General features: G+C 47.6%; 2 protein-coding genes and 1 pseudogene across 2 annotated transcripts; 1 reads left to right on the forward strand and 2 right to left on the reverse strand.

Moving 5' to 3' along the window:
* Positions 1 to 2,416: 2,416 nt before the first annotated feature.
* LOC139359302 (large ribosomal subunit protein uL23 pseudogene) lies at positions 2,417 to 9,549 on the reverse strand (annotated as a pseudogene).
* Positions 9,550 to 10,338: 789 nt separating this feature from the next.
* On the reverse strand, positions 10,339 to 11,439 carry LOC105499684 (H2A clustered histone 25). The gene has a single exon (XM_011772446.2). It carries the CDS (start codon positions 11,175 to 11,177, stop codon positions 10,785 to 10,787), a length of 393 nt encoding a protein of 130 aa, XP_011770748.1. The 5' UTR covers positions 11,178 to 11,439; the 3' UTR covers positions 10,339 to 10,784.
* A 48-nt stretch (positions 11,440 to 11,487) lies between these two features.
* On the forward strand, positions 11,488 to 11,959 carry LOC105499683 (histone H2B type 3-B). The gene has a single exon (XM_011772445.2). The coding sequence runs from the start codon at positions 11,488 to 11,490 to the stop codon at positions 11,866 to 11,868; it is 381 nt and encodes a 126-aa protein (XP_011770747.1). The 3' UTR covers positions 11,869 to 11,959.
* The last annotated feature ends 2,153 nt before the right edge of the window (positions 11,960 to 14,112 follow it).

Consider the following 14,112-nt stretch of genomic DNA (forward strand, 5'->3'; position numbering starts at 1 on the left):
ATGGCCTCTGTGACCCTGAAAATGCCCGCTCCCTCCAAGTCCCTGGGCAATTGCTGGAACGCATCTCAGAGCCTGCGCGGGGCGGAGGAGGGGTATGTGCTTGGGCCACTAATTTTATTTTCTTGGAAACTTTTTTCCAGTCCAAACCGGAGTCAGCTCCTCTCACCCTTGTAGAAAAGGATCCCGTGGGGGCCGGGCGGGGTGGGTTGGGGCCCAGCGGGGTGCGGGAGGAGGCGGTCAGCACACCACCCTCCCGCCCTTTGTTTTGCCTATTGGAGTTCAATTTCATTCCTTCTCCGTCTTCCATTGACCAGAGAGGAAAGGAATCGTTTGAATTTTGTTTTTAAGTTCATCAAATATCCATTTAGCATCTACTATGTGCCAGGCATAGCTGTTAGTACTTGGGGTGAACGCATCAGATGAAAACATGCCTCCCTGGAGCTTGCAATTAAGTGGAGGAGGCGGTGAGAGTAAACGGAGGTGATGGCACAGTGTTGGAGGGGTTTCCACTATAGGCAGAGGGCACCAGGAGGCCGGTGGTCGCGCAGGACAGGGAAGGCTGCAGTTGGAGAGCAAACCTGGAGGAGCAGCCGCCGTAAGGCCCAGAGTGCGAAGACGCCGCCTCTAAGAGCAGTAGAGGGGACCTGGAGCTGGAGGGTTGGAAGAAGGGTGGTCACAGGCAAGCAGAAGGGGGCCTCAGAAAGACTGGACCTTGTTTTGAGTTTTTGGAGGAACCTCCGTCCTGTTTTCCGTGATGGCTGCACCAGTTTACGTTCCCCTCAACAGTGTGTGAAGGATCCCTTGTCTCCACATTGTGACCAACACTTGTTGTCTCTTGTCTTTTTGATAGTAGCCATTCTATCATGTGTTCGGAGACATTTCATTCTGATTCTGATTTGCATTTTCCTGAATTTTTTTTTTTTTTTTTTTTTTTTTTTTTTTTTTTTTTTTTTGCGACAGGATCTCCCTCTGTGGCCCAGGCTGGAGTGCAGTGGTGCAATCTCGACTCACTGCAGCCTAGACTTCCCCAGCTCAAGGGATACTCCCTTCTCAGCCTCTGGACTAGATGGGACCACAGGAACCACCACGCGCCGCCGATTTAAAATTTTTTTTTTTTTGTAGAGAGGGAGTCTTCCTATGTTGCCCAGGCTGGTCTCCAAATCCTGGGCTCTAGCAATCCTCCCACCTCAGCCTCTGGGATTACAGGCATGAGCCACCGCATGGGCCCTCCTTGACTAGTAATGTTGAACACCTATTGATATACCTGTTGGCCATATGTCTGTCTTCTTGGGAGAAATGCCTATTTAGGTCCTTTTTCTATTTTTAAAGTTAGGTTATTTGGTCCTTGTTTTGTTTCGTTTTTGCTATTAAGTTGTACGAGCTCTTATATATTTTGGGTATTGACCCCTTACCAGATGTATGGTCTGCAAATGTTTTCATCCATCCATAGGTTGCCTTTTAATTTTGTTGATCTAGCCATCTCACTTCTGAGTATTTGCCCAAAGGAAATAGAATCACTGTCATAAAGAGATACTTGTATTCCCATGTTCATTACAGCACTATTCACAATAGCTGAGATACAGAAACAACCTGAATGTCCATCAGTGAATGAATAAAGAAAATGTGGTATAGATATTATTGTTACATGCTATACTATACTATAATAATGAAAATTATTCAGGTCTGAAAAAGAAGGAAACCATGTCAACAACATGGATGAACCCAGAGGACATTATGCTAAGTGAAATAAGCCAGGCACAGAAAGACAAATAATACTGCATGAGCCATCTTATATATGGAGTCTGAAAAAGTCGGGGGCTGGGTGAGGAGGAGTGCAAAGCTTCAGTTATAAGACAAGTAGTTCTGGAGACCTGAAGCACAGCATGGAGACTCTGGTTAATAATATATCATGGACATGAAATTAACTGAGTAGATCTTACATGTTGTCACTGCACACACAGACACATGCACACACACAGACACATGCACACACACACAGGTAACCACATGAAGTGATGGGTGTGTTAATTGACTCGACTGTGGTAATCATTTCACCATGTGACATGTACCAAGACATCATGCTGTGCACCTTGAATATGTATGAGCTTTATTTGTGGATCATACTGTCAGAGGCATTTGAGTTAGAGCAACTCCATCTTGAACAGGGGCTGGGTAAAATAAGGCTGAGACCTGCTGGACTGCATTCCCAGGAGGTTAGACATTCTAAGTTACAGGATGAGATAGGAGGTTGGCACAAGATATAGGTCACAAAGACCTTGCTGATGAAACAGCATGTGGTAAAGAAGGCAGCCAAATCCCACCAAAACCAAGATGGGGACTAATGTGACCTCTGGTCGTCCTCACTGCTCATTATAATACATTAGTTATCATTAATTATAAGTAAAAGATACTCCCCCCTTAGTGTCATGACAATCTACAAATGCCATGGAAACATCAGAAAGTTTCCCTACATGGTCTATAAAGGTAAGGAACCCTCAGGTCCAAGAATTGCTTACCCCTTTCCTGGGAAACACATGAATGATCCACCCCTTGTTTAGCATATAATCAAGAAATGACCATAAAGGTGGCCAACCAGTAGTCCTCAGGGCTGCTCTGCCTATGGAATAGCCATTCTTTTATTCCTTTCTTCCTTTTTTTTTAATGGTGAAAAGATATATATATATATTTAGAATTAGCCAGCTGGACTCAGTTTAGATGATCCCAATTTTGTTGGTAACATCCAAAGCATCGTAATCAGGAGCCAGTCGAACATATGCTCTCCATCAGGCTGATGAAGGTGTTGACCTTGGCCATGTTAATGTCACAGAGCTTCTTCACAGCCTGTTTGATCTGGTGCTTGTTGGCTTTAACATCCACAGTGATCACAAGTGTGTTGTTGTCTTCTATCTTCTTCATGGCATACTCAGTGGTCAGCGGAAACTTGATGATAGCACAGTAGTCAAGCTTGTTGGGGACACTCTGCCGAGGATATTTGGGATGCCTCTGGAGTCACAGTGTCTTGGGCCACCAGAAGGTGGGTGACATGTGGATCTTCTTTTTTTGTATGTGGCTATGGACACCTTTCAACACTGTCTTCTTGGCCTTCAAAGCCTTTGCTTTTTCCTCGGCTTTAGGAGGGGCAGGAGCTTCCTTCTTTGCTTTCAGTGCCATCTTGTGAAAAGCTCCTTTACTTTATTAATAATCTTGCTTTCACTTTATGGATCTGCCCCGAATTCTTTCTTGCATGAGATCCAAGAACCCTCTCTTGGGGTCTTGATTGAGCCCCCTTTCTGGTAACAGTACCTTAATGAAGCTGGGAAAAAATAAAAAGGGACCAATAAAGCATTCTCAACAACAAAGAGAGTGGGGCTTTTCTTTGTAGGGCCCTGTGAGGCCTTCCAAGAAGCAAGGGCTTTGAGACTGTGTGGGTAAAGCTCCTGGGGTTGGAAATGTGATAGTTTTATAACTGTGATGATAGGGGCAGGCACAGTGGCTCATGCCTGTAATTGGGAGTCCAGGGCCTTTGAATGCATGAGCACAGATGTTGGAGACCAGCCTGGGCAATATGGTGAAACCACTGTCTCTACAAAAAATACAAAAAACTACCCAGGTTTGGGGAGCCTGCCTGTAGTCCCAGCTACTCAGGAGGCTGAAGTGGGAGGATCGCTTGAGGTTGAGAAAGCAGTGAGCTGTGATTGTTGCCACTGCACTGCACTTCAGCCTGGGCAACAGAATGAGACCTTGTCTTGAAAACAAAACAAATATGATGATGGCAAGTCTATCATGCACAAGCATGCTGCCCTGCACACCTGCAGGGATAGTCCCACTGGTTGCACTTATCCGCTGTCCAGGTGTCCTTGAGAATGCAGCCAGGAGGGGTTTCTCCTGCCATCCCAGAGCTTGGCTTATGGCGGGAGTGATGTGACAGTCACCCACTCAGTGCCACGAAGGGAGGTAAAGTGGTGATTGGATGGAAAGTAGTGTGTCTGGGCTCCCTTGCCTTGGGGTCGCCTCCAACAGCTGCTGTGCCTGAGGGACTCATGAAAAGTCACCTTGAAGCTACAGGTCGTGGCATGGAAGGGCTCACAGACAATTTTAGAGTAAGGGTGTCACACCTATGCTAGGCGAGTCAACTTACCCCTCTCCACCTCCCATCCTGGGGTCAGGTGTCCATAGGTGTTGTCTCTCTCTGCTGTCAGACTTTTCCCAGATAAAGTCCTGCTTACGAAGACCAGGGCTCAGGTGCAAGAGCAGGAGGGGTCAGCCAGAAGGTCAGGGATGGGTTAGCTGGTGAGTCAGGAAAGGGTCAGTGGAAGGTCAGGAGGGGTTAGGGTTGGGTCAGGGAGGAGAAATGAGGGGTCACCCAAAGGGTCAGGAGGGGTCAGCTGAGGGGTCAGGGAGGGTTAGGAGGGGTCAGTCAGAGCATTAAGAAGGGGTCATCAGTGACTCAGCAGTGGGTTGGTGGTGGGGCCAAGGCCCCCTGGGGCCTCGCCTGGAAGCTGCTCACTGTCCCTCGGGCCACACGCTGGGGGTCACAGCAAGTCAGCAGGCCAACCTGGTGTGGTGTGCTGAGGGACAGCTCCAAGGCCGTGTGTGCCAGGGTGGGGGGACCTCTCACCACAGGTCCTGTGGGCTCCACCCTGACACTTCCTTTTTCCCATGAGCTCATCCAAACCACGACTTGAGTGACCACAAGCCATGGACTGTGGACGTTTCCCAGAGTTCCAGGCTCATACTCACCCACTTGATACTCACATCTGTTCAAGGGGCCTGACCACCCTGCAGAGAATCCCACAGAAGGTTCTCCATGCCCCAGCCCCACCCAAACACTGAGACTTCCCTCAGTCATCCCCAGCCCGGGAATGGCTCCATCCTTCTCTGGTCACTTAGTTAAGTAAAATAGACAAACGAAAGTTGTCCATGCAGGCTGCTGTAACAAAACACCACAGCCTGGGAAAGTTAAAGACAATAGGGTTTAGGGCTCACAGCTCTGGAGGCTGGAGTACAAGATCCAGAGATAAGTCATAAGTAGAGTTTGTGGGTCTCAAAGGCAGAGGCGGTGGCAGGACCAAAATACTGAATATGCAGGAGATAGTGAGTAAACAGAAGGCCTCAGGGGCCTCAGGGCACTAAACATTGATGATTGCTAAGTACACAAGTGCCACTTAATGTGCAGGATCACTAAATATACAACAGAAAGGCACTAAGTATTCATAGTCGTAAAATATACCAGAGACACTAAATATTCAGGATCACTAAACACATAGGAGGAACTAAATATTAATGATCACAAAATAGGCCGGGCGCGGTAGCTCATGCCTGTAATCTCAGCACTTTGGTAGGCCGAGGAGGGCGGGTCACGAGGTCAGGAGATCGAGACCATCCTGGCGAACACAGTGAAATCCCATCTCTACTAAAAATACAAAAAATAATAGCTGGGCATGGTGGCGGATGCCTGTAGTCCCAGCTACTCAGGAGGCTGAGGCAGGAGAATGGCATGAACTGGGGGGGCAGAGCTTACAGTGAGCGGAGATCGTGCCACTGCACTCCATTCTGGGTGACAGAGCGAGACTCCATCTCAAAAAAAAAAAAGAAAAAAAATATATATATATATACCACAGACACTAAATATTGAGGATCGCTAAACACATAGGAGAAACTAAATATTAATGATCACAAAATATACAAGAAGCACTAAATATTCAGAATCACTAAATACATTAGAGACATTGAAAATCCAGGATTGGTAAATGTATGAGAGGCAAAGTGTTCATGCTCACTAGGTATACAAAGTACACTAAATATTAAATATTCAAGGTGACTAGTTGTACAAGAGGCACTAAATATTCATGATCACTAACTATACAAGAAGCACTAAATATTCAGGATTGCTAAATTTATGAGAGGCACTGAATACTTATGACCACTATATATACAAGATGCAGTACATGTTAGATGTTAATGATCCCTAAGTATGCAAGAGGCACTAAATATTAAGATAAATAAACACGAGGCTTAGGTATCTAGGATGACTAGATATGCAAGAGACACTAAATATTCAGGACAACACTAAGTATACAATAGGCAGTGAATATTCAGGATACGCTAAACAGGCCTGGCTCATTAGAGGCACTCCCGTTGGGATCACCATTCCAGCCCACCTTTCTCTATGGCATGGCCAGGACAGCCTGTGTCTCAGTGGCCACACGTGCCCACCATGGACCCACCAGCTGACCCAGCAGCTGACTCATCCTTGATCCCTCCTGACCCTCCATTGACCCTTCCCTGACTCACCACCTGAACTCCTCCCTGACCCCTCCTGACCCTCCGCTGGCCCTCGGTGGGTGGCGAAGGCCCAGAAGCCAGGTCTAGCCTGTTCACCAGATACCTGCTGTCTGGGAAGCCTGGCTCTCACCTCAGCCCCACAGGCCCACCCGCCACAATGCTTTGGGCTAGTTTGTTATCTTGACAGGAGAAACCTGGGCCTGGCCAGCCAGTGACCAGTAGGGCCCACTCAGGGCCATGAGTGGGCTGAGGGCACAGCCCACTGGGCAACAAAGATGGTCTGGGGCCCAAGGGCAGCTCCACGAGGGGTGGCTGCTGGGTCCAGGGTCTGGAAGCCAGGTGGTGCCCTGGACTTGGTGTTCCCAGCCGCCTGCCCAGAAGCAGCTGCCACTAGGCAGCAGTGAGACAGATATGGCCAGCATCCCACTGCAGCTGACGCTTGGTGAGTGGCATGCAGGAAACTAGAGACTCTTTCAGGCAGGTCCCAGGCCTACTCTGGCGATCAGAGTTGGGGGCCCTGTGAGATGGGAAAACACACAGACAGGGACAACGAGGATGAGTTCAGTACAACCCACACTGGACAGGGGTCAGAGCAGGTACCCAAAACTGCTTTCCTGAAGGACTGGCATCACAAACGCTTTAATGCAGCATCTCAGGAGAGGAAGAAATTGCAGGGAAGATGGTGGTAGTTTTTTATGTTTTGTTTTCTTTTTAATTGGAAGACTCAAGCATTTTGGTGTTGAGCCATGTGGGAACTGACCAGCTGGGGCTGGGGAGAGACCCACGGCCAGAAGAGGGGAGGAGAGGGATGTGGAACACGGCTGAGCCAAGCTGCATTCTGCAAAACTGCAAGCTCTCTCTGTGGGTTACTCCTGAGGCTGGCTTCAGCTGCATTCTCCCTCTGGGACATATCTCCTTTTCTCTTCTTCCTCCATAAAGTGCCTGCCCATAGGGGTGTGTGAAGTATCAAGAGTAAACTTCCAGAGAAGGTGGGTGCATACTGGGAATGCAGCGGGCAGAGAAAGGTCACGATGCATCCACAGGAAGACAGCCAGCCCTGTGGAGATGAGCTGCCCACAGCCACCAACAGGACCCTCTTCTCTCCACAAGGTCCCCAAGTTATGGCTGCTGCTGCACCAAAGGCAGTCCCTGCTGCCCCTCTTTATACCTGGGGTAGGCCAGTAGCATCCTGAAAAGCACTAGAATGGGCCTCTCTCCTCTCGGGCATCTGGTCTACCCTCCCCGCAGCCCTTCTGGGACCCCAGGCTTTCTTGCCTTTCCTTTCTGTTCTCCTGGTTACGGGACGATTTGGTACACATTCGTGTATTAGGTTCAGATTTTTTAAAAAATTGAGTGGTGAAATTCACATGACACACAATGTACCATTTTAAAATACACAATTCAGGTGCATTTAGTACATTCACAATGTTATGCAGTTACCACCTTTGTCTAGTTCCAGAACATCCTCATCACCCCTAAAGGAAGCCGTTCCCACTAGGCAGGCACTCCCTTCCTCCAGCCCCTGACAGCCAACAGTCTGCCTTCAGTCCCTATGGATTTGCCTGTTCTGGACATTTCGTATCAATGGACTCAGACAATCTGTGGCCTTTGTATCTGGCTTACTTGACTGAGCATGTTGTCAAGGTTCATCCCTGTAGTAGCATGTCAGTGCTTCATTTCTTTTGAATGACTGAATAATATTTCATTGTAATTGGACAGACCCCAATCTGCTTACCCATTCCTTAGTTGATGGACATTTGGGTTGTTTCTACCTTCTGTATTTCCTGAATAATGCTGCCATGAGCATTTGTGTACATGTTTGTGAATAAATGTATATTTTCATTTATCTTGGGTATATATACCTAGGACTGGAATTGCAGGACCATACGGTGATGTCTTCTTTATGTGAGAGTCTAATGAAGCTGAGTGCTCCATTACAGGCTCATGCCTGTAATCCCAGCACTTTGGGAGGCCAAGGCGGGCAGATCACCTGAGGTCAGGAGTTTGAGACCAGTCTGACCAACAAGGTGGTGAAACCCTGTTTCTACTAAAAATACAAAAATTTGCCAGGCGTGGTGGCAGGCGCCTGTAGTCCCAGCTGCTTGGGAGGCTGAGACAGGATAATTGCTCCAACCCTGGAGGCAGAGGTTGCAGTGAGCTGAGATCTCGCCACTCCACTGAGATCATACCACTGCACTCCAGCCTGGGCTACAAAGAGATACTCCATCTCAAAAAAAAAACCAAAAAACAAACAAACAAAAAACAGCCAGGCATGGTGGCGGGCGCTACTTGGGAGGCTGAGGCAGAAGAATCACTTGAACCCAGTAGGCAGAAGTTCCAGTGAGCCGAGATCACTCCACTGCACTCCAGCCTGGGACACAGGGCATGGCTTTATCTTAAAAAAAAAAAATGAAAATAAAAATAAAAAAGAGTCTAATGAACTTTCTTTTACTGAAGCAGGCAGCACTGGGTAATTTACTACATTTCTGAATCGGATAACCGGATAGAGAACCAGATCTTAGACCAAAGCTGTCCAGTGGAACTTTCTGTGATGCTGGAAACATTCTGTATCTGTGCTAACATGGTATCCACTGGCCACATGTGGTTAAGATGACTGATGAACTACATTTTGTATTAAATTTTAATTATCTGAAAATTAAATAGCCTGTGTGGTTCGTTGCTGTGTGTGAAACACCACAGCCTCAGAGATAACAAACGCAGTGCTACCCCAAAGTAGCCCTCCCACTACGCTGCCTCCCCCTTCACTCCATTTGAGAACCTTTTACAAAATCTGGAAATCCATGGTGATAATCAAAACACTTAAAGCCCCCAGACCCTGCAAAAACCTTAAATACCATTAAAGTGTATTTGAAGAGATAGAGTGACCTACATAGATATAAATACATAAAGATAAATTTCAACTGAAAATGAAGGCTTTCACAAGAAAAATAATGAAAAGAGCTCTGAAGGCTACTTCCTTTCCTGGCCAGTCCTTGCAGTTTTGTTTTACTGAAATGCTGCCCACTCATGACACACACTGTGAATATTGTGCTGTTTAGATCCACACTGTTGGAGCAGCTGCTTACCAATTTTTGGTTCAAATAGTTTCATAGCACTGGGATATTTTCTAAAGACACGCAGATTTGTGGTTAGCTGGTGTCCAGGAAGGCGACTTGAGTAGACCCAATTTTAATAGGGTAAATATAAATTATATAATATTCCTGAATCATTTTACTGGCCTATATTTGTTATTACAATAAATAATAATTGCTAGTTACCCTGATCTGATAATAAATATATTCAAAATATCACTATGTACCCCATGCAATATACAATTGTTAGGTGTCAATTAACTAAATACTATCACATTGGGGATTAAAGAAAAAAACAAAGTAGGAATCATTCATATTTTGAGAAATAGATTAATGAACACTGTACAGATAACAACAGAAGAGTAACACTTTCTGAGCTCTGATTTTGTGGCAAACATTTTTTAAGGGATTATAATGGATTAAATCAATGAACCTCTCTCCTCCAAGATTTAGAGGTTATTAACACAGCCATTTCAGTTAATTTGCCTGGAGGTCTCTGACCCTCTTAAACCCTCCTGTTTATAAGGAAAAATGTAGTTACAAACAGTTATTTTCCTCAAGTCCACATGTGTCATCATTCATCTGGTTCTAACAATACTCATTGTAAATTTGCTTAACTCGCAGATTTAGTTTTCCTTTTCAGAATCAGTGTACAAATTATTTTGTTCTGATTTTAGCAATCAATTTAAGCGGATCTTTGATTAATGTTTGACCAACTGGAATTAAACAAACTAAATTCCTTTAAATAATTATCCTATTCCAAATTAAGTCTTCTTAAAAGGTTTATACTTTTCAGCATCTGCTAATCTGGTTCCTTTTAAGTACTGAACCTTTCCTCATGACCTTTAGAATTCCCAGCCAAATAGATTAAATCTTAACCCTGGTGGAGCTCACATTGTTAAAACTTAGCAATTTAAATAGAATCCATAGACTCACTCTTCAGAATTAAAGTGCAAACTACTTAGAGATCATAAATACTTTTAATATCAGATAAATCATTAAGAAATTGCATTCTGTACTCGACGACCACACTGGAACCTTGCCGGAGTCAAGAGAACTTGTCACTAGTAATTATGAAGACACCTTTACGGTGAGCGTATTAAAACCCCTACCAGAGGTTTTCGATGGGACTCAAGAGCAAGGGGTAGCCACCTGTGGGCGAGGGTTCCTTGCTGTTAACAGAACACGTTGCCCACCAGGCGAGTATGCGACCCAATCAGTCTCCAGGGTCTCGGTTCCCGTTGCGCCCTTCCCCGTGGCCACTGCGCTCATTCATGAGCCTAGGGTGATCAGGACTCCGTCCTATAAAGAACTGCAGGCTCAGTGAGACTCTTTTCTCGAGATGGTGGGTGGCTCTGAAAAGAGCCTTTATGTCCATCAAAGGGGCCCCGGGGGCAGCGGGCGGCCTCACTTGCCCTTGGCCTTGTGGTGGCTCTCCGTCTTCTTGGGCAGCAGCACGGCCTGGATGTTGGGCAGGACGCCGCCCTGCGCGATGGTCACGCGGCCCAGCAGCTTGTTGAGCTCCTCGTCGTTGCGGATGGCAAGCTGCAGGTGGCGCGGGATGATGCGCGTCTTCTTGTTGTCGCGCGCCGCGTTGCCGGCAAGCTCCAGAATCTCGGCGGTCAGGTACTCCAGCACCGCGGCCAGATAGACCGGGGCGCCGGCCCCCACGCGCTCGGAATAATTGCCCTTGCGGAGCAACCGGTGCACTCGGCCCACGGGGAACTGCAGCCCCGCGCGCGATGAGCGCGACTTGGCCTTGGCGCGCGCCTTGCCGCCCTGCTTACCGCGACCGGACATTTCCGATTCAAGGGCAAAAGACAACAAGAATCCAAAAGCGAGACCGAAAACAAGAGGAAAGAGAACTCCAGCGAGCCCTTATCTATGGTAAGGAGGTAGGCTAGACCGCGGAGTTCGATTGGATGGCTATGGTAGCCAATCAGAAAAAGAACCTGGCACTCCTAATTTGCGTATTCCTTTCCCAGCGATGACGTAGAACAACGTTTGATCCAATCAGAAGTGAGCAAATCCTGAGCCTTCATTTGAATACAAAACGTACAAATAGAGTTACTCCGAGCGCTGCGCGTTTTTTTGGAGAGACACAGCCATCATGCCAGACCCGTCCAAATCGGCTCCTGCGCCCAAGAAGGGTTCTAAAAAGGCCGTCACCAAGGCGCAGAAGAAGGACGGCAAGAAGCGCAAACGCGGCCGCAAGGAGAGCTATTCTATCTACGTGTACAAGGTGCTGAAGCAGGTGCACCCCGACACCGGCATCTCGTCCAAGGCCATGGGCATCATGAACTCCTTCGTCAATGATATCTTCGAGCGCATCGCCAGCGAGGCCTCCCGCCTGGCGCACTACAACAAGCGCTCCACCATCACGTCCCGCGAAGTGCAGACGGCCGTGCGCCTGCTGCTGCCGGGCGAGCTGGCCAAGCACGCTGTGTCCGAGGGCACCAAGGCTGTCACCAAGTACACCAGCTCCAAGTGAGGCGTTTCCCGGCGTCCTGAACCCAAAGGCTCTTTTCAGAGCCACCCACACGATCGAGAAAGGGTTTCGAACACGGTGAAGGGTTATGTAACCTAATATGTCTCCATGCGCCCTAGCGGTTGCCGGGTGCGGCCGAATGTGAGCCTCCTCTGTGTGTGTGTGTGTGTGTGTGTGTGTGTGTGTGTGTGTGTGTGCGCGCGCGCGCGCCGGCAGAGAACGAGAAAAACTGCTCATTACAGAAATTGGGGTAGAAACAGTGCTCAGGTGATGTAGCTCAGTAATGTTGGGAGCCAATCAAGGACCCCCTCTCCACCCCCTCCCTCCGCGCGGACATATTAACACGCGACGAGACTTTTTGTTTTTTTTTTGAGACGGAGTCTGCTCTGTCGCTAGGCTGGAGTGCAGTGGCGTAATCTCGGCTCACTGCAACCTCCGCCTCCTGGGTTCAAGCGATTCTCGTGCCTCAGCCTTACGAGTAGCTGGGATTACAGGCATGGGCCACCACGCCTGGCTAAATTTTTGTATTTTTAGTAGAGACGGGGTTCCACCATGTTGGCCAGGATGGTCTCGATCTCCTGACCTGTTGATCCATCCGCCTCGGCCTTCCAAAGTGCGGGGGTTACAAGCGTGAGCCACCGCGCCCGACCCCAAATGTCTTTTATAAGCAAGTGGTGCATTCTTGGATGTTGAGCGCTTGCGCCCGGTTCAGGACCGGGTCCAACTGAGCTTGGCGTGCGCGGTGCACGTGAGCGGTGCGGGTCACCTCCCCCAGAAAGACCCTGTGCCAACCTCCCCATCCCTACCCGCACCCCATGGGTGAGGCCAGACGTGGCTCAAGACCACGGGCTCTGAGGCCATGGGCGTTGTCACGTTCCCCTGGCGGTGGTGCCTGGCTCTGCATTTGCTTAAGACTTCCATCCCTGCCTGGACCAGAGAGACATACTTAGATTTAAGTGATGAACATTCCGGGAGGATATTTTCCTGGCAGGATACTGCGATGGCAGGATGTTTGATACCGAATCGAAGCGCTGCGTCAAAGCAGCGCCCTGCTCTGGGGAGCCGGATGTAATAAGCGACCCCAGCTGCCGGTAGCTTTAACCCTTATGGGAGTGGGGGTGGGGGAAGGGTTAATTCAGGAGGGAAAGAATTCCCTTTTTCTGAGCAAATGTAGCTACCTCCCTCTTCTACCACATTGTTTTCTGCGAGGCGTTAGCAACACAGAATTCCTTTCCTACCCCCTCCAAATTCACGGCATTTATTTGGGGACTGCCATTTTGGCGCAGGAAAGCTCTTTGGCACGAAGAGTTTTCGTTCTGGAAAGGGCATTGTTTACGTTTTCATGACTTGGCTTTTCTTGTTTAGAAAAAGGAGATTTCCAGTAATTGCTTCCCCAAACCATTGTGAAAATTCGAAGTATTGAGCGTTTGTGTCCCCGTTTCCAGCAGGGAATAAAAATTCAATAAAGCTAAATGACAATTTTTTTTTTTTTTTTTTTTTTTTTTTTTTTTTTTTGAGACGGAGTCTTGATCTGTCGCCCAGGCTGGAGTGCAATGGCGGGGTCTCTGCTCACTGCAACCTCCGCCTCCCGGGTTCAAACGATTCCCTTGCTTCGGCCTACGGAGTGGCTGGGACTACAGGCGTGCGCCACCCACGCCCAGCTAATTTTTGTATTTTCAGTAGAGAAGGAGTTTCACCATGTTGACCAGGATGGTCTCGATCTCTTGACCTCGTGATCCACCCGCCTCGACCTCCCAAAGTGCTGGGATTACAGGCGTGAGCCACTTCTCCCGGCCGAGAAATAATTTTTTAATAAAATTAAATAAAAACTATTTTTCCCCCCAAGTCATCTCTCCAAAGGGAACGCGTCGTGTGCCTGGGATGCGGAAGGAAAGGTCAATGTGAACATCCTCGACCAAAACGGCTTTGTCCACTACTCCCCACCTTTTTTCCTGCGTGGTTCCTCTAAAGAATCTTTGAGAACCTTGCATATTTTAAAGCTATCTAAAATATTTTTATTTACAATTAAAATAGTTGCAAAGATACAAATATCAATATGGGACTTTTTAAAAATCAAAATTCTCACATCAGTCTTAAGGTGCCTTTTGGAATATCAATATGATAGTATAATTAATTCATAAAATACATGACCAAATTTTTCTTTGACAATGAGAAGTTTCAGATGATTTTTTTCTTCCTGAATGCCTATTTCTATTCTCCATTTGCCTTACAATTTCACCCTACCAT

The sequence above is a fragment of the Macaca nemestrina genome, chromosome 1 (genome assembly GCF_043159975.1).
Source record: "Macaca nemestrina isolate mMacNem1 chromosome 1, mMacNem.hap1, whole genome shotgun sequence".
NCBI lineage: Eukaryota > Metazoa > Chordata > Mammalia > Primates > Cercopithecidae > Macaca > Macaca nemestrina.

Bases quoted from the DNA above. Each gene is read 5' to 3' on its own strand.
- LOC105499684 (XM_011772446.2), bottom strand. From the start codon at position 11,177: ATGTCCGGTCGCGGTAAGCAGGGCGGCAAGGCGCGCGCCAAGGCCAAG.
- LOC105499683 (XM_011772445.2), top strand. From the start codon at position 11,488: ATGCCAGACCCGTCCAAATCGGCTCCTGCGCCCAAGAAGGGTTCTAAA.